At 41.1% G+C, this 19,590-nt stretch overlaps 1 protein-coding gene across 4 annotated transcripts in view; it reads left to right on the plus strand.

Moving 5' to 3' along the window:
• The window catches only part of LOC121630962 (pleckstrin homology domain-containing family G member 3), a 31,695-nt gene extending 12,626 nt beyond the window's left edge, over positions 1-19,069 (plus strand). For 2 of the 4 annotated variants that reach the window (XM_041971530.1, XM_041971532.1), the window contains 17 exons: positions 4,733-5,274; positions 7,753-7,853; positions 9,228-9,297; positions 9,391-9,437; positions 9,529-9,679; positions 9,883-10,014; positions 10,323-10,505; positions 10,630-10,722; positions 12,108-12,194; positions 12,295-12,325; positions 12,549-12,650; positions 12,829-12,861; positions 13,666-13,676; positions 14,017-14,364; positions 15,149-15,262; positions 16,196-17,543; positions 17,667-19,069. In XM_041971530.1, the coding sequence (XP_041827464.1) occupies positions 4,733-5,274; positions 7,753-7,853; positions 9,228-9,297; positions 9,391-9,437; positions 9,529-9,679; positions 9,883-10,014; positions 10,323-10,505; positions 10,630-10,722; positions 12,108-12,194; positions 12,295-12,325; positions 12,549-12,650; positions 12,829-12,861; positions 13,666-13,676; positions 14,017-14,364; positions 15,149-15,262; positions 16,196-17,543; positions 17,667-18,310 (4,037 nt within the window). In that variant the 3' untranslated portion in view covers positions 18,311-19,069. The remainder of the gene's footprint in view (positions 1-4,732; positions 5,275-7,752; positions 7,854-9,227; positions 9,298-9,390; positions 9,438-9,528; positions 9,680-9,882; positions 10,015-10,322; positions 10,506-10,629; positions 10,723-12,107; positions 12,195-12,294; positions 12,326-12,548; positions 12,651-12,828; positions 12,862-13,665; positions 13,677-14,016; positions 14,365-15,148; positions 15,263-16,195; positions 17,544-17,666) is intronic. The other 2 variants (XM_041971531.1, XM_041971533.1) reach the window with 2 other exon arrangements.
• Positions 19,070-19,590: the final 521 nt, after the last annotated feature.

Genomic DNA, 19,590 nt, shown 5'->3' on the forward strand with positions numbered 1-19,590 from the left:
AGATGTTTTCCTGAAGGATCTCCTCTCAGACCTGGATCAGGTCATCAGTCAAAAAGTGTGATGTGGGAGCAGTGGATGGAACAAGACATGATGTCCCAGAGGTGTCCAATTAGATTCAGGTCTGGTGAACGGGCAGGCCAGTCCATAGCATCAATGCCTTTGTCATGCAGGAACTGCAGACACACTCTGGCTACATGAGGCCGAGCATTGTCATACAGAAGGAACCCAGGTCCCGCTGCAGCATATGGTCCGACAATAAGTCTAAGGATCTCATCCTGGTACCACGGTCTGTACTGCCCTCCAAAGATATGCCTCCTCAGACTATGACTGAGCCACTGCCAAACCGGTCGTGCTGGAAGATGTTGCAGGCAGCATAATGATCTCCACGGCATCTCCAGACTTTCTCACGTCTGTCACATGTGCTCAGTGTGGACCTGCTCTCATCTGTGAATAGCACAGAGCCCAATGGCGAATCTGCCAATCTGCCTATCCTGGTGTTCTCTGGCAAATGCTAATTGTGCTGCACAGCGTGGAGCTGTGAGCACAGTCCCACTTTTGGACATCAGGCCATCATACCACCCAAATAGTTTGTCTTCTGACAGTTTGAGCAGTAACATGTACATTAATAGCCTGCTGGAGGTCATTCTGTAGGGCTGTGGCAGTGCTCCTCCTGTTCCTCCTTGCACAAAAGAGCTGTTAGTGGTCCTGCTGCTGGGTTGTTGTCCTCCTACAACTCCCTTCAAGTCTCTTAGCATACTTGCTAAGAAACTTGGAGGTAGTTGTCTGGTATCTCCTCCATGCTCTAGAGTCTAGATACTGTGCTGGGAAACACAGCAAACCGTCACTGACGTGCCATCTTGGATGAGCTGCATCACATGAGCAACTTCTGTGGGTTGCAGACACCACCTATTTGAGTCAGGTGTGTTGAAGCAGGAAACACTGGAAAATATGCAGGACAGCGGCCCTCAATCATAAATTAATCACTCTAGTGGTGAGGACACTGGCAAAATGCTAATGTGACCACCTCACCATCCTTTCTGGATGATGAGGTGGTCTGTGGCCACCACCTGCAGGATCTTGCCTTTACAGGAGTTGTCTTGCTAATTACCTCTAATTTCCATCTGGTCTGTTCCATTTGTACAACAGCAGGTGAAATGTGTTCAGAGTCGGTGTTACTTTGAGTTACATGCTAATGATTATGTGTCCCCTTTATTTTTTTCAGCAATGTATGTTAACACCGCTTTAGCCTTGACTTGGTTAATGGTTATATGTGTAAGTTAAAGACTGTATTAATGCATAACTGAAAGAAAAGTGAGAATTGTTTCACAGTAAAATTATTCTTGAGAAATGTTGGTGTGTGAATAGGAAAATCACAGTCCAAGGTTGGCTGAAATGTTTTTCTAAGGACCATTTCCTTAACTTCACATACTGTATACTTAACATTCTCCATCAGCTTTTTGGGAGAGGCAGGAGAAGTCATTGTCAATTAAATGTAAATATGTTCATAAATTCTACTCGGACAGGGTTCTGGTAAATTTTGAAATATGTGGATGTAAGCAAACCTTTCCTCATCTAGATGAAGTAAATCATCATGGCAGATGTAAATGCCTGTTGCACTCTCCAGGTAGCTTAAAGAGTTTGGCTCCATAAATATCCTAAATCCAGCAGGTCAGAGGAAAAATAACTGAGTTGGCACAGTAGCTCTGGGCTGAGTCCTTTATGCTGAAACTGAACCAGGTGTGTTATCCTTATTCAGGGTAACACACATGGTGGGTTTGTCCAGATGTGACTTAAGTTGACAGTATTCTGTTTTAAACCACACACCCAAATCTGGCAACAATTATTGGATCTGAGCTTGAGCACCAAAAGCAGTCAGCTGCCAAAACACAGCCAAGCATGCAGATTGCAGCATGTAGTGTAACAAACATGGGTATCAGGTTAAGTTTGAACCATAATACATCTTTGATGGCCCTATTGTGATATGTAGTCTGTCCATTTTCCTTTCATCTCATCTCAGTTGTTTAAAAAAATATAACCTATAAAACATCCAGCCATCCATTTTCTATACCTTCATATTCCAGTGCAGGGTGGTGGGGAAGCTGGAGCCTATCCCAGCAGCTAGTGAGCACCAAAAGCAGATTACACCCTGGACAGGATGCCAGGCCATCACAGGGCCAACACCAAGAGACAATCAACCACTCACACTCACTCCTGTGACCAATCTACCTAAAATGCATGTGGACTGTGGGAGGAAGCGGGAGTACCCAGAGGGAACCTGTGCATTGATGGGGGAAACATGCAAACTCCAGACAGAAAGACCCAGCTCTAACCCCTCCCCCCAACCGAGGCTCAAACCAGGAACCTTCTTTCTGTGAGGCAATGGTACTAACCACAATACCACAGTGCAGCCCACCTATAAAACAAACAAACACTGATTTCTTTACACTGCTAATATGACAGATTTCTATGGTTGCAGCCATCAAGTCAGTATCTGATATTCGTGATTAATCAATGCTTTGCAGAATGCATTGATGAATGCATTGATGACCACCTTTTATTAATCTCTGTCCAAAGCAACAGGCAGACTGGAAACACTTTGCACTTCATTGCACAGGACCAGGCATGCAGCTTGTCTGAGATAACCAGGTCATTTGCATTCCTTTGCACAGCTTGTTTTAACATGGACAGTACTTGGTCCAGCAATGCTGTTTTCCCCCAAAACATGTGGCTTGTTTGTGGTATCAGCTGCAGATAATTCCCATCTGCAGAGGCTGTATCTGAAGTGGTTAATCAAAGCTGCAGGAGGGTTTGAGCTTGTCCTGAAATGAAACGTCTGCTGTCTGGGTTATTTCTACTTTTTAGTATAGTTCAGCCACTTGTGACTTGTTTGGTCATTTGAGCTGTGCAAAGTAGATGCAAAGAATGATTTGTAATGGTTGCGAGGTGTAAGCATGGTTTTTGTTTTACACTGACCTTACCCCATGTTTTTGCCTTCCTCTTTCTCTTTTTTAAACTGCCAGCTTTATTATGGAGGGATATGTGATCTGGAGGAAGAAATGGAAAGAGGAAGGGACACATAAAGGGGACACATAATCATTTCAATCCAGCAAAGCTCAAAACCAAAAGTAAAGGCAGATGCAGCAAAGGAAGCAGATGCTTTGTCCTAATTCATATTGGTGTAGAGTGTAATAACCCACTACTACACTCCCTTTACACCATGAACCCTATGATTAGTCACAGAGCGTAAACAGAGCTTTCTCTAGTGGTCAGCTCACGCTTGCCAGCTCATCTGTTTCTCCCAGTAAGGTTGTGCATGGGAACAGAGTTGTTGGGAAGCTTTGGTGTGGATTGTGGAGCAAGTAGTGTAGTGTGAACAGCATGAGCTCAGTACTACTGACTCATGGAAAGTTTCAGCGTGCCAAGACGGATGTGTGTGTGTCTATGCATGTGTGAATCTGAATGAACTTAGAGGCAGTTTGTCTTCATATGAAACTCTTCATCCAACTGCCCATCACGCTGTTTTCAAGGCTTCATAAATCACTGTGGCCACTTCCCTCTTTTTTATAGTAAATATTTGGCTTGTTAAGATCATTTATTTCACTGAGAACCATAAAATGCTGCATGATCTGTGCATGAGAGAAGTCAAGTTGGCAAACATTAGTGAATTATGTGGTTGTGTCTTCTCCATGGGATAAGTATTGTGTGACATCTGTGAACTGTTGACCAATGCTGCACATCTAAACAATGACAATATTTAGGTACAAACCTTGCTAGCACTCAAAGAGGTTGAAATAAGTAGCGACATCTGCAAGCTATTAACGCCAAACTGTACACTCCATCCCTTCTTGGCAATATTGCTTACTTGAGACGTTTCACTGATTTGCTTAACGACAGTGTGTGCTCCGTAGATTTCCATTTATTAGTCTGAAGTCAAATTGAATAACAAAGCTCCATTTCTTTAGCTTGGCAAAATGGTTTTGGCCTCCCTGCCCTCTAAATATTTAAGGAAATGGAGCTCTCTGCACAGTGGTCACTCAACGCTCCATTCTCACAACACTATGAGTTCATATATTTAGGAAATGCTTACAAGGAAAATTCCCCATCTGGCCAGGAAGTATGTGAAACAGAATATGGATTCCATTTCTTTTCAATTCAGATGTAGCCCCATAAAAATATATAAACAAAGCTCCTGGTCTCTTTACCCATTTTATTTTCCCATCAGTTTCCCCTGCTCTGTTTTTCCAAGGTTTAGCCCTCAGTAGTCAGGAGAACAAGAGGAAATGTCTGGGTTTTCCATAGAATATGCAGTTGTGCAATTAGGCCGTGTCAGTAATGATTTGTGGGAGGCCTTTTACTGTAAGCCATAACTCGTTTTTGTCTGGGAGTAGAAACAGAGCTCTTAGCTGTCTTTTATTGATTCTTAGATGGTAGTCTGTTCAATGTAACTTGAACAGTTATCAAATCTTATTTAGCTTAAGTTGTGCTTTTCTTCTGCCTTTATGCAGTTTGAATCTTACTAGCAGGACATCTCTTAAGAGTTTATAACCATCTCAGTTTATAAACAGTATTTTAACCAAGATACTTAATATTAACATATGAGGCTTTTCTCAATTGTCTGGAACACCCTCCTTCACTTAAAAAATGAGGGGTTGTTCAAGTCCTGCTGAAGTTGATAATATAGTTTCTCATAGTGACACCTGCTTTCTGTATGTGTTCTTTTCTCCTCTCCCAGAATCTCCTCAGTTGTCCTCACCCCTGTCCAGCAGTGACCATGTCCAGGGTAACGTAGATTTGAGCCCCGACTGTTATGGCCTAATGTGCGCAGAGCTACTGGATGGGGAGTGTGAGCGTCCAGTGAGCCTTGTGTCCACCCTGTCATCTGGTTCATCCCGTGATAGTCACAGCCTTTTTGGAAGCACAGTGGCCCTTCCTTCCTCCACCACACCTCCCATACCTAGCGAAGAGGACATAGACCTAGAGCTGAGTCCAGCAGAAAGCACCAGAGAGCAGGCCAGAAACCAGAGCCCCAGTCTTTCAGGTTCCAAGGAACGCTGGCGGGAGTGGCTGGAGCCCAGGGTGTTCAACAACCAGCAAAACAACAACAACGCCACCGCCAGCAAGGCTGCAAGTAGTGAAGTACTTCATATTCCCACCTCACCTGTCGTCACAGATGCAATGGCACCCAACCCAAAGCTGACCTATGTTGACCGTGTTGTCATGGAGATAATCGAGACAGAGCGCATGTATGTCAAAGATCTGCGAAGCATCGTGGAGGTGAGTGGATGTCAAGTTTTTCATTTTGTGCTAGCCAATCATTTGTATTCTGGGCACCCAAAGAACATATTTGACTTGGATTTGTGTGCAGGTATGACATAATGTCTGCAATGTTCACTAGAAGTGATCAACTGAACTAAAACAGGGATTTAATCTTTGAGACCAAATAATGTGTCCTTTGTTCCAAGCAGTGGTTTGTGACTGAAATTACAAGTCTTGTAATGCATCCAGTAGATGTTTTTTTCTTCTTCTTCTTTTTTTACTTCAAGAGTTGGATTCTCCTGCTTTGGAAACAAGTCAGCCAGTGGAAAAGAAAATGTTGCCTGACATCTGGTGGCTGCTTGTGTGTTGTTTATAGATTTGGAGTTCATAAAGATGAAGGCTGTCAGACAGTTTATGATCTGGATGTGATGTTTTCTATAAACAATTGTGTATATTTACAGTGCAGTGAAAGTTTACAGTCTGTAGCCTGGGTTTATGGCTTGAGTGCTCATATCTGTAGTAAAAAAACACATTGCACGGTTATCACAACAGGAGTCTCTGGGTCTAATCTTTTTAAAGATATTTAAGCCTCATCTCAAAGATGTGAAGAGTGGGGAAAAATGGGCCAGGGATGATTTTCAGGACAAAAGAAACCACTTACTTCTTATCACTTTATCTACTTTTGTAGTCTGGCAACAACTTTCAGATTGGGGCGCCTCCATCACACCAAGTCTGTCCTCAGTTTAGCAAAGAAGCAGGAGCACTCAGCAGCCAGTCTGCAGACTGTAATGACTTTAACATGTGAGGCATTTCTGAGACTGCCTGGCAGTAAAACAGCTAGGACCCCTCCTCACCTTTCTTTAGACTATGCTGGCGTCTAGCATTTGCTGTGGGAGGGAGTGCTACCCCAGCTCTAGTTTTAAGTAACGACTTGCTCCTGACAACCACTTCTAGGGATTTCTATTTCACTTGACAAGCGCAGCAGCCCAACCTGGTCTGGCCTCAGTCACACAGGCCCTGCTGCAAGCTCCAGCCTGTCCTGAACTCTCAGGCTCTCCCAGCCAAGACAAACACCTCCATCTTTGCCCCAGCTAAAGAAATAATGCAGATGAAAGTGGAGTGATATGCTGTAATGTGGAAACAGATGTAACTTTTGTCCTTTCATGATAACAGTCTGGCTCCAGTCATTTTGATTCCATGCAGCTCACATTTATTTCTTACCTGACTTTGGACCTGAGAGAGAAGAACACTTCTTCAATCAATTTGGTGTCAGATTTTTTTAAGGAAACTAATTTAAATCTTCCACTTAATACTGATGCTGAACTTCTGAGGGACTGTTCCGCGTATAAGTGCTTGTTGTTTGATCCAGTTTATCACTTGGTCACACTTACTCTGTCTGTACACAGGATACAGTTTGAGAACAGCTGTTTGATCCCAACTGATTCACATGCTTGAATACATCCCAAACAACTGGTCTGAACACACCTAAAGTAATCATCCTCAGCATTTTTTTAACAAGAAGGTGGTTGCTAGTCCTTATTGTTTTTAGAGAAACCTGGTCACTCTTGTTACCACGTAAGATTGTTAACTCCTAAAAAGATTTATGTAACCCATAACAGTATTGCTACAGCATAAAAAGCCCTGTCTGTTCTATAATAAAGAACAGCTTGTAGCAGTGTAAGGTATGAGACACCATGCACCGCATTAAATCTCACAGTATGCTGAAGGTCACATGTGTGTAGTGTAACTCAACTAGTGAGTTTTTCTGCAGGGCACTGTTAGTGTTTGACTCCTGGCTGCAGTTCATTCTGTGGTGTGATGTGATGACTCTACTCCTAATCTGGGCTTTCTTGCAAACCTGCTAAGGGTGTGTGTACGTGTTGTTGTATTTGCATTACATTATCAGGGAGACTCTGTGTGTGCAAGCTGTTTATAGTCTTTATTTAGCTGCTGCTTATTTATATGTGCATGTCTGTGTGTTTGTCCTTTGTTAACCTGCTTCTTGACTCTTTTTGGTGGTGTTTGTATGCCACATGAGTGTGTAATTGACCAAATCAGTGGGAAATCATCCAGATGTTGGCATATTTGGCTTTAGGGTTTGTGGGTATTTTTATCGTCTGATATTCTCCTGAGGTCCAGAGAGAGTTGGGTTCTTTTGGGGGGGGGGGGGGGTCAGACTGTGCTGATGTTTCTTGTGTGGGTAGAGAACCTCTCCAAGAAAGTCATATTTCTCTTCAGTACATGGAACAAATCTTTAAAAGGATCTTTTATGCATCATTCAAATAACTTGTCTATTAATGGTCCTATTTTCTCTTTTTCTCAGGAAAAAATTTTATCTAAAAGAAATAAGAAAACGTTGCTTAGTGCAACAGCAAGAAAAGACATTTCTGTATATTTTCGCTCCCTCTGCTGGTAGGATTTTGAAAATGTCTGTATAACGTTTGACCATTGAGATTTTTCTTTAAGTATATGTCCTTGTCTCTGCTGTTTTTCCAGGACTATTTGGCACACATAATAGATACAGGCAACCTTCCCATACGACCTGAACAAGTGTGTGCACTTTTTGGAAACATAGAGGACATCTATGAGTTCAACAGGTAAATTTCCCTTCAAATACACAAATGGTGATTTGCCTCATTACTATTTGGAATTCTTGCTTGGATTTTTGCTGCAAAAAAGTACAAACCATAGAGAAAGTCGCTACACTATCAGTGAAGAGCTAGTTTATGGCAGAGCAGAGGAAACTGTGATCAGTCACTGGTGTAGTTACATTCCTGACCAGTTTTTTTGGGGCAAGGAATGTTTTCATTCACTTTGATGTGTATGTGAAATGTTGCTGTTTTGATAATAGGGCATTAAAGTTAAGAATGGATGATGCTTGGCTACATTTTCATGCTGAGTGACTCAAGCCAGATGCAGGGAGAAACAAACAAACGACTCACTGCTGTAAAAACAGTGTTGCAACTTTCTGAAAGCTATAGGAAGTATGCAGCTGGCTTTATTTCATCATCTCATGTCAGCAAGCTGTCATTGCCCAATGAGCTGCTTGCCAAAACACACATTAACATTCTTATGTCCTGTTATTGTGAGGAGCCCTTAAAATAATGCCAATGCTATCAAAGAGCACCAGTAAGGAGAATTAGATGCATCACTTTTAATTATGTTATAGTTGTTGCAGAGTAACAAATTTATTGACACATTTTTGGATTAAAAGGTTACATTTTCAGAGAGGAGGATTTTCCACTTTTTGCTCTTTATTTAGCAACATTTTGTGATGAAATCCTCGTATCAGCCAGTGAGCAGGTGCCCCATATTTACATGCTATTGCAACAGAGTTTATAGGAGGCTGCGGAAGGGAAACCAGAGTTTCATTCCAGTTTCGCTGTATGTACAGTACACTATGTCAACTGCATGTTGTTCTTCTGTTTACTTTGCTTTAAATCAATCCCATGCTTAGCTTTCCTAACCCAACTTAGAATTGTCCGTCTTTTATGACTCTTTGTAGCTTAGACTTGACTCTTCCAATTGTAAATACTGTTGAGCAAACATTCATCTGTAGGAACAAAGAGCTCTTGTGTCTATAATAAATTTTAACACCCATATATTTCTCATTGTATACGCTTGCACATCTGTTTGTACTTGGTTTCAGTCCGGCCGTCTGGACTTTGATCATAGCTTTAAAAACCTCTGTGAAGTTATTGTGTTTGACTCTCACAGGTTTTGGTTTAAACAGAATTAAACTTGTTTTTAAGGGAATGTGGACATGGAGAATTTCAAATCCACTGTATGTTCTCTGTATAATAGTGTGCAAAGGCTGTTGTTTGAAAGTTTGTGGTGCCCTCTAGTGGTAGTTGTAATAACATTAAAGTCAGAATAATCATATCACTCATTTTTCCTGCTTTCATCATTCTTTTGTGGCATATTAATGGTTAATATTATCTCATGGTATGATTTTACTCTGTTGCATTCAGTGAATTGCTGCAGGCCTTGGACATGTGTGAGAATGATCCTGTGGCTATTGCTCAGTGCTTTGTAAACAAGGTCAGGAAAACAATCTTCTGCATTTCTAACTGCAGCCATATTAGTTTGTTAACTAATATTGACAATAATGATGCTGGATTTGTGTTTCCCCAGAGTGAATATTTTGAAATATACACGCAGTATTGCAACAACTATCCCAAGTAAGTTGTTTTGATTTGAATATTTAAATAGATTTAACTGTGATGAACATGCCTGTATGAGCTGATGGATGCTGGTGTTTGCCATCTGCAGCTCAGTGGCAGCACTGACCGACTGCATGAGGAGTAAAACCTTAGCCAAGTTTTTCAGAGATCGGCAGGCTGCTCTGAAGCGCTCCCTCCCTTTGGGCTCCTACCTGCTAAAGCCTGTTCAGAGGATCCTGAAATATCACCTTCTCCTTCAGGTAAATACCACCTTCATGGATATTGAAGCTTTCATATAGCTTTTCCTCAAAAATACTGCCTTGGCACTTTTATAGCTTGAGTACTATTGATGGTAAAATAATGCTGCTTTAAATCACGTTACACATTTCACATTGTCCTCAACTGTGAAGGACAATGTGAATAATGTGTCAGAAGTTGTAATTACTAATTCTCTCCTTTCAAGGAAATTGCCAAGCACTTTGACCCAGATGAGGAGGGCTCAGAGGTCATTCAGGAGGCCATAGACACCATGACAGGCGTGGCCTGGTACATCAATGATATGAAGAGGAAACATGAGCATGCCGTCAGAGTGCAGGTCAGATAGATCTCACAAGTATGTGTAAAAGAGTATTTGAGGAATTTATGGCATTGCCATGTGGTGCATTATGAGTTTGCCTGTGCTTATCTCTAGAGTGTCTCAGAACAATATCCTTGAATTAAAGCTATTTAATTTTTTCCACGCTTTGACTAAGATGGTCTGGTTTCCCTTTCTGAATTCCTTTGTACAGATGGTGTTAGTATTACAAATAACAGCTGCATTAACTGTATAATTTCCAATCTCCTTAGAAGACATGGCTGAGAGTATGTGTGTGTAATGGTTTTTGCTTTCATGTTCTTCCATAGGAGATCCAGTCTCTTCTGATTAACTGGAAGGGGTCTGACCTGACCACATATGGAGAGCTGGTGCTGGAGGGCACCTTTCATGTGCTAAGAGCGAAGAATACCCGCACACTCTTCCTCTTTGAAAAGATGCTTCTCATTACCAAGAAAAGAGGGGAACACTACGTCTACAAGATCCATATATCAGTAGGTTTTTTTGACATTATTCAATATGATAAGTGGTTTAATAGTTTGAATTTTTATATAACAGAGAAGGGTAACATAAAGGTTTGTATCATAAGGCTCCATATGGTTTCTTTTATGGTTCCAGTGCTCCACCTTAATGCTACTTGACAGTGCCAAGGATCCCCTGCTCTTCAGTGTTATCCATTTCAAGCGTCCCAAGCAGCCTCATACGGTTCAGGTAACTGCAACGCCACTTTTCAAGTCCTGCAACACAGTTAAAAATACCTTCCAGTTTTAGAAATGTCACATATCTCTTAAAAAATTAAAGGTAGCTTGATCTGTCCATATTTTTAAGTTATTTTTCACTGTATGTATGTAAAGTGCCGGCAGATGATCTGAGAAAAAGCATCTGTTCTGCTTTCATATTATTTTTGGAAATAATTTGTTGTTTGTTGTTAATTTCTTTGTTTTTTGTTTTTTAGGATTTTACTAGCTTTAGTGTAGATTTAGAAAATGTTTAAGATTCGGCAACATTTCTAGATCAAGTATTAATAAAATCAATCACTTGCCCTGTTGGCTGAAACGCGAAGGCATGTATTTTTTAATTAGTTAGCCATGATTTAATAAAGGCTTTTTATTTCTTATCTTCTTGAGTGCCTCAGTTATCTCTTTATAGTATAAAGAAATCAGCTTTTTATTCTGAGCAGTATAGAGATTTCTCAGCATTAATTCATGGCTAAAGTGAAGATTTCTTGAGAGGCCGCATAGGGCACTCCAAATCACTGAAAATTGGATTTGTTTATTCAAAGAACCATCATCCACACCAAATGTGAGTGCACCATAAGATGATCAATATGTTCAACATCCAAGAATAATCAAATTCTAAATGATAACAAATCATTGCAATCCTCAGAAGTACCAATGAAAAGACTGCTGTCTGGTTGTGGTTTCAGAGGAAAGGTCTCTAGGTTTTTTAGGAGGATAGAGCAGGTCAAACACTTCAGATGGTCTAGCACATACCAACATTTTGCAGTGGGTAATGAAAAAAGTCGGCCTCATGAATAAATCCCAGTTAGAGATTTTTAGACAGTCAGGACATAGTGCATCTAACACAAAGCGAACCATGTTGCTGTTTTGAGTTTAACACGCACTAAATCCACTCCAATTCTACCAAAGAGAAACGCAGGCACGCTCCACCTTTTTGAATCTTTGAAATAAAAGGATTCACATTGCAGCAGGGTAACAAGGCCAAACACACTTAAAATACCTGAAAAAGAAGGAGACTGAGCAGGGCTGACTGCATTATTTTTGATATTTTTGGTCACATGAATACTGACAAAGAAAAGAAGCTCTTTATGGCATTTTCAGATTATGCTAACATGAATTTCTAGGTTTTTGTACAAACATGTGGAGTCGACTCACGTTCTGATGTCAAAAAAACAAAAGGATGGCTGACCGAATATTAAGATGCCTAAATTAGTTTTTCCTCGATTGCATTGGAAGAAACAACAGAAAAATAGAGCTAAAGTATTTTCACATGTTTCACATTGCTACTGTGAATATGTACATGATGTACTTTTATCTATCAATTACTTTCTAAATGAGAAATGCCTGTTGTTTCAGGCCAGGTCTGTAGAAGAGAAGCGTCTTTGGTCCCAGCACATTAAGAGGCTTATTCTTGAGAATCACAACACCATCGTACCACAGAAGGTAAATATCACGTCTCACAGAGCGTATCTCTCACATTTGTCTCTGATGAGTCTTTAATGAAACGTGTTGTTTTTTTGGTTTGTTTTTTTTTTCTTCGAAGGCAAAAGAAACCACTGTGGACAATTCTAACTGTAAGTGTTTCAAGTGGAGCATCTCTAGTAATTTAACTGTTGCCACAGCAACCAAAGATGTTGCTAATGAAAGCGAACAGTGGTTCATTTTCTGTGGAAAATATGGCATGCTGTTCAATTTGACAAGAAGGCTTAGCTTGTAACCCATTCATCAATCTAAGTGGAGAAAATAGTTTTTGTAATTGCAGCTCTGAGTATAATGACGTATCCTTCCGCCACTCAGATCTGGGGAAGTACCAGTATAGTCCTGAGAGGATGATGAAAGCAGAGTGCTGCCAGACTGAAGACTTCCATCTTGGAGGAAGAAATGGGAGGAGGAGATCTGGTAAAAGTTCCTTATTCATCTTTCAGTACTTCATCCAAACGAAGCTCTATTTGCCTGTTTTTAATATTCAATATTCTATCTATCTATCTGTCTGTCTGTCTGTCTATCTACAGAATAATTTATTTGATTAATAATCTCATATCTGCACCTAGCAAACTATTTTCTTCTTCTTTTTTAGAGCCAGTAAAACAAAGCATAAGGAGCACAAAAGGTTGGTACACTTTGAGGTTCTTGTTTATATTCCCGGACATTCAGAAGGAGTAATAAAGAGGCAGATTCATTAACAGTGCTTCAGTTTGATCCATAGTCTGGCTGCTGTCCAGTTATACTGCAGCTCCCTGTCACCAAGGTTATTTTTATGTTTGATAAGAGCTGTTAATGTCTCCATTGAACCTCTGCTTTGTACTCCTTCAAAGACACCTGGAAAACAGATCAATGGACACACACAATCACCCCCACTCCACCCCACCCATAATAAAGTTAATTATATGCCACTTTGGTCAGAGGCTTTGTCATACACGAGCACTGTTCGGTAGTCAAATTCAGCCCAGTCCTCAGATCTGTGAGCCTTCCTGTTTCATTGATTGGCCACAATGAGAGAAAACCTCAGTATTATTGTCCTCTGCTCTCCCCTGCTCTCTGTCCAGATCAATTTTCAAAACAATTTAATGAAGGAGCAATTTTCATGTCAACCTTCTCATCTGGGTAAGGGAATGGGTCATCACATCCTGGCTAATTGCATCATGCCCAGTCTGAGCCTCTGAGAACAAGATGCTTCTTATCGGTATTTACCTAATCACACAGCCTCCCTTGAGTCTGAGCCAGACTAACAGCTACCCCACTCGGTGCCTATTTGTAGAGACAGAGATTGTGTCCTGGACTAACTGAGCAAAATACAGATGAAATTCATGTTATTTTGTCACATGATATTTGATTTGAACATATTTTGCTTTCATTGTTATTGATGTTCTCATTTGTTTATCTCTCTGCCGTTTCCCCCTTGTTTACCATGCAGCTGTTCTGAAGGTAAGTGCATGAAATCCAAATGAGCTTTTTATTAAGCTTTTTAATTCATTTGTATTAATACACATTGAGGTTACTGGGATGTGGTGAGATATGGTTTACCCAGTTTTGACTCAGCACTTCAAACTTAAAATTTGCATACAAAAGAACTTCAACTAGAAAATTAAAGCCTTTGAGTAATCCTTGCAGAACTTTCCCGAAATTGCAAAAATTATACTGTATCTCACCCAGAGCTAAAGCTGCTTTATGGTGGTTTCATTTCATTTACAGCCTAGCATTCACAATATGGCTCTAGCACTAGCTTTGAAATAACAAACCACATGTCTATGACTTCATGCTACAGCACGCAGAGAGCGAAGGGGCACTGCTGGGGGATAGATGCTCCCTTCAGCCAGCCACTAGTGTCAGTACACTGACCTCCAGACTAGGCGAGCCCCAGGCTGAGAGGCCTTGTGTGGAGGATCTAATTTCCAGAAGGGAGTCTCTGGAGCAGCTAAATCCTACTGACAGTGACCTTAAACTGGGCTCTTCACCGAGTGAGGGCAGGCTGGAGCAGGAGGAAGGGAAGAGTTACAAAGAAGATGTACTGATGGGAGACGACCAGGTAGCTGACTTTGCCAGCTCAGTCCTGGCAGCCATCTCCTGCTGGCACTATAGAGCCAGGGCTTTGCTTTCCACTCACTTCACAACGGTGAGGGTTTCTGCCACCCACAGGTTTTCCATTTCCTGCTCCATTCCACCGGCTCACTAATACCAATACGCCACTCATTCTCCCACACGGGCTCTCATCCTTCTCCCCCTTTTTTTCATAAACAGAATGACAGAAAACTAACACCTGCTCCAGTTTGCGCGACTTTACCTGAGGTCAAAGTCGTGCTGCTGAAGGACATTGAATCAATTTCTGAGATTACGTTTTTAAACATATGGATGAAACTGAAAACTCTCATCTCATGCATGTCTCTGCTTGTAATGTTTGGAGTTCAGGTAATCCCACTATGCATGGACTGTATGTGCATCCCATTTGTGTTGTGCTGTGTTGTGTGTTTAATAATTGTGTGTTTTGGGACATGATTGATGTTGAAGCTAATGCTGTTGAGACCATTGCTTGCATTTGCATGAGAAATGTTTGCTTTATACAATCTGTTAAATGTTGTTGGACTTCAAAGGTTAATGTAGCCATCTAATTAAATATCATTATAATAGCAGGAGCTCTGCTCTTTGATAATCATATTTTCTAATATTTCCCCTCTGAATTTTCATAATTGAAAAGTCTTTGTCAGGATTAATTGTTATAGCATTATTCTTTCTGACTATGAATGAATATGCATCATTTGGAAATAGATTTTAATTTCACAGTGGCTTTTTAAAGGATGGTTTCAGTACAAATTCACTATTAATTCACTGTAATGGAACCTATTCATGGAGGATGTTGACCAAACATCTTTATGTTTAATCCTGTGTTTTGCCCCTACTAGGATGTTGAAAACAAAGATACTGTTGAGCAGCAAACTACACTAGTAAAGGAAACGGAACACTGCATGCAGGAGGAAAACAGGGATGTTGTTGTGAAAGAAACTCACAGCACAAAGGTACTTTAAAAAGCCGGTTGATAATGTTAATACACGCATCCTTTCAGCACCCTACCCACACTCATTTATGAGGCCACATTGCTCTATTGAAGAATAGCCCACTATCCTCACAATTGTTACTAACCCTGTTTTAGAGCGTTTGTATAATTTGTATGAAACTCATTTTTGTTATCTTTCTGTAAATGAGAGCTAGCTGATGCAACACTATATTAAACTAAAAAATAAGTTTCCTGACATATAAGTGCCCTGTACCATGAGCACAATATTTGTGTGAAGCCCATTTGAATCATGTCTGCATTTTGTATATTTTTAAGACCAGGAAATTAGAATACCACACATATAGTATTGTCCTATGCTCAGCACTCCCTCTGAGAAAGGCAGCATTGGATTTGGAGGCCAGCTACAGACTGCTTCTGCATCTCTGCAGAGTGCAGGTTGTTATTCTTCCTAACCTTATCTTCACCACACAGCTCCAAGCTACACTTTTTTTTTCTTTTTTTTTGTGCAGTTTGCAGTTTGCAATTTGCAGGCACTCCAAAAGCATAGGCAGCACCTGGACACAAATTTAGATTAATGGCAGGCTAGTGTGATTTCAGTTTGATGAACACTGGTAGCGACACAGACATCACCGCTGAGCTTATTGAGGATAAAGTTGGTGGTCCAGGCAGTGCCACTAGCAACAGGCTGCAAATGGCATCATTTTACCTTCTTAGTTTTCACCACACTCAGATGATATTCATAGAAATGGGTCACTACTCAAGTGGACCTAATAAGATAAAACACAAGCTGCATAAATTGTGGATGCTTCACATTAAACTGCTGAGATGACTTTGAAAGGGACCATTAAGCTGATGGGGGATGGAGAGTGCTTGTTATTAGAATGAGTCTTTACTCATTACATTCCACTTTGCAAACACTCTGATCATGTTTCAGCTCACTGTGCAGGAGCTGAGCCTTTCAGACTGTGTTCCTCAAGGAGAAAAGAGCAGCCAGCTGGAGGTGGATCCTTCCCAGAGTCCAGAGTCACCTGTTGCCCCCTCTGATCAAGAAGCGGAGACTCCAGAAACTGTGGATACCTCTAGAGAGACTGGAGAAGAAGAAGAGGGAGGGAGTGATTCCTCTGGTCTCCAAGTGGAAGAAACAAGTGTACTTCCTAATGGGGAATTCTCAGAGGAGGAAGAGGAGGTGTCTACAGATAATAAAAGCATCCTACCTTCCTCTGTGTTGGACCAGGCGAGTGTGATAGCTGAGCAGTTCATTAGCAGCCTATCTAGACGGAGCAGTCTTGTTTCTGAGGACCTTGGTCCGCTTGCATGCCCTTCACCACCAACAGATAATGATGTCCTTCAAAGCCCCTCAGCCCATATGGACTTGGAGAAACAGACCCAAATGGGAGCCAGGTCTTCGCCAGCATCACCAGAAACCTCAGAGGCTAATCTATCCATCCCTGATCACATGCCTGATCTCAGTGAAGGGGAACGCAGATCCACTCTCTCCAAACAAGACCGCCTCCTTATACACAAAATCAAACAATACTATGAACACGCAGAGCACCAAGATGCTAACTTCAGCATCAAGCGCAGGGAAAGTCTCTCCTATATTCCAGCTGGTCTGGTTAGGCAACTGAGTCGACAGCTTAACAGTATTCCTCAAGAGAAGGTCAGCACAGTGCACAGGAAAGGTCTTTCTCAAAACAGGCCCACTTCTTGGTCCGTGTTTGACCTTCCTGGATTAGAAAAGAGTCAAAACACTGAACCACAGAGCTCATTTGAATCCAAGGCCACATCTCAAACCTCTACACCAGAAGACGAGTTCAGACCTTCGTCTGACATGATCAAGGTTTGGCAAGTCATGGAAACTGAGGAGGAGAACCAAGAAGTCCAGCCAACTGCAGAGTCAAAACTAAGAGTTATATGTGATGTCAACTCAGATATTTCAGACAATAAAATGAATATTCAGCTTTTAGAAGAGTCTGAAATAAACACTGCCTCCCCATCATCACCTAATATAAGTTTCCCAGCTATAGAGGAGAGGTCAGGTCAGGACTCTAAGCCATGTAGGACCCAAGAGAACTGCAATTGCAACCCTAGCCACCTACCTAAGATCATTAACTTCCGAACCAGCATGGAGGAAGACCAGATCCTCCAAGACATGGGCAAGATGAAAAATAAGGTTTTCCAGCTGGCTCGTCAGTACAGCCAGCGCATCAAGAACAACAGACCCATAATCTGGCAGAGGAGCCGACAAATGGCTGTACATGAGGAGAATATGAGGAAAACTGGTAAATATGTTGCTTAGATGTTATTTCCATGTTATTTCCTTTTGCAATAAACTTCCACTTTCTTTTATCTATGAAAAGAACTGAAAAGCTTTCTTTATTTCTTTTTTGTGTGAATGTGTGCAGGTAAGGCCACCCTCAGATTGCCCCTAAATGTGGATGATCAGGCAGTTATCCATGAAGTTCATTCTCCCAGTCCAGTCCAGACCCCCAGCTCTGGAGCCAGCTCTCAAGACACATTAACCAGCCCACAGAGCCCACACCCAGAGACCTTCCACTGGCCAGACGTTCAGGAGCTGCGCACCAAATACACAGACGCCTCCCACTCTTCAAAAACAGCCTGTGTCTGCATAGACTTAAATGGTATGGTGGAGTGCTGCACAAAAACGTGTAATGGTTGCTCTCACAAGTACAACAGCTCCTCAGACCTTAATAAAACTTCAACAGACTGCTGTACAAAGCAATCTGAAACAGCACACAAGGAAATGTGTCCTGTGGTAGAGGACTGGCCCCAGCACCAGACACATTCCCTGCTGTGCAGGTGGAGTTGTTTGGACCAAATGCTGGGGTCTCTTCCCCTTCATGAAGTGCAAAACCTTCAGGACTCTGTGCGGGCCTGCAGTCCAGTTAGCAGACTTCAAGACAAGAACAGCCTACTCCCAGAGGGTGTCAACAGTTCAAAGTCTGCCGTCCTGAGCTCAGGGAAGGCCTCAGAAAGTAATATTGTAAAAGGTTTACGGGAGAAGTTCCAGAGCTTAGGCACAAGCTGATGCGCATGTGCATGATGTACATTTTTAATATCAGGAGCTATCGCATGGAAACATTATCTGGCCGTCATTTGTTGCTGTACAGAATTCATTCTGCTTTTTTTTTCTTAAAAAAAATGTTACTTGATGTTTGTGCAGTTTTTTGGTATAGGAGATGATGGTTATTAATGTTGACACCAGTGTAACATAAAGGGATGTTATTGGTAAGGCTGTGACAAGGAAGAATACTGTTTAAAATGGTGTTATGCAATATTTCTACACTGGGTATTTGTCTGCACATTACATTAAGATTATGTAAAAATATATGTATAGTCCCCTATATAAAATGAAAATAAGATGCTTTATTAGTCCAGCCATGTATTTGGTTTCTTTACTGTTTTCTGTAGACATCATAAATGTCATAAAGATTAAGGGGAAAGTGGGAGCTGAATTTTTATTGTAGAGAGTTCTGTTTGTAAAGTCACTGTTTCTACACCAAAGAGGGTTGCCTTTTGACATTTATTGTTTTTTTAAGCACAAAAACACAATGAATTGCTTCTACATTTCCTTTAGCTGCTTATACTTCTGTTTTTACACTTCACTGGAGCTTTATGTTTTTCAGTAAGCTGCATTTTTTCTTGAATATTATTTAAAAGACTGTATATTTGGGTACATTTGTGTAAATACTTAACAGCAACCAGTTTTTACTTTGCAGTTGCAGAATATGCATTGTTTCATATGCACAGCTTACCATATTTTCAATAAAAATGGTCAGTTTCCACAGGTACTCAGTCAGTGGTGGTCAACTTAACATGTTTTATGTTGGTGTAAATTGGGGTGAAGGAGGTCCATTATGTTAAATCAACAAATTCAAAGACAGTCTTGTGGTTACATTAAAAGTAAGTGTAGACTAATTGCAAAAGATGACCTAATTTTCAAAAAAGGTATTCCACATTTTAAATATCCATCCATTATCTGTACCATGTCTAATTAAGGGTCACGGGGAAGCTGGAGCCTAATCCTAACCCAACAGGGTACACCAGTCCATCACAGGGCCAACACAGACAAACAACCATTCATACACACACTCACTCCTAGGGAGAATTTAGTGTTTAACCTAACATGCATGTCTTTGGATGGTGGGAGGAAGCTGGAGTGCCCAGAGAGAACCCGCATACATGTGGAGAACATGCAAGCTCCACACAGAAAAGGCCACTTCATTTATCCTCTGATGATTCTGATGATTTTTCTGGGAAGGACATATTTGTAAAACGGCTTACAACCTCATCCAGAGTTTATAACTT

This window comes from Melanotaenia boesemani, chromosome 20, assembly GCF_017639745.1.
Source record: "Melanotaenia boesemani isolate fMelBoe1 chromosome 20, fMelBoe1.pri, whole genome shotgun sequence".
In the NCBI taxonomy this organism is placed as follows: Eukaryota; Metazoa; Chordata; class Actinopteri; order Atheriniformes; family Melanotaeniidae; genus Melanotaenia; species Melanotaenia boesemani.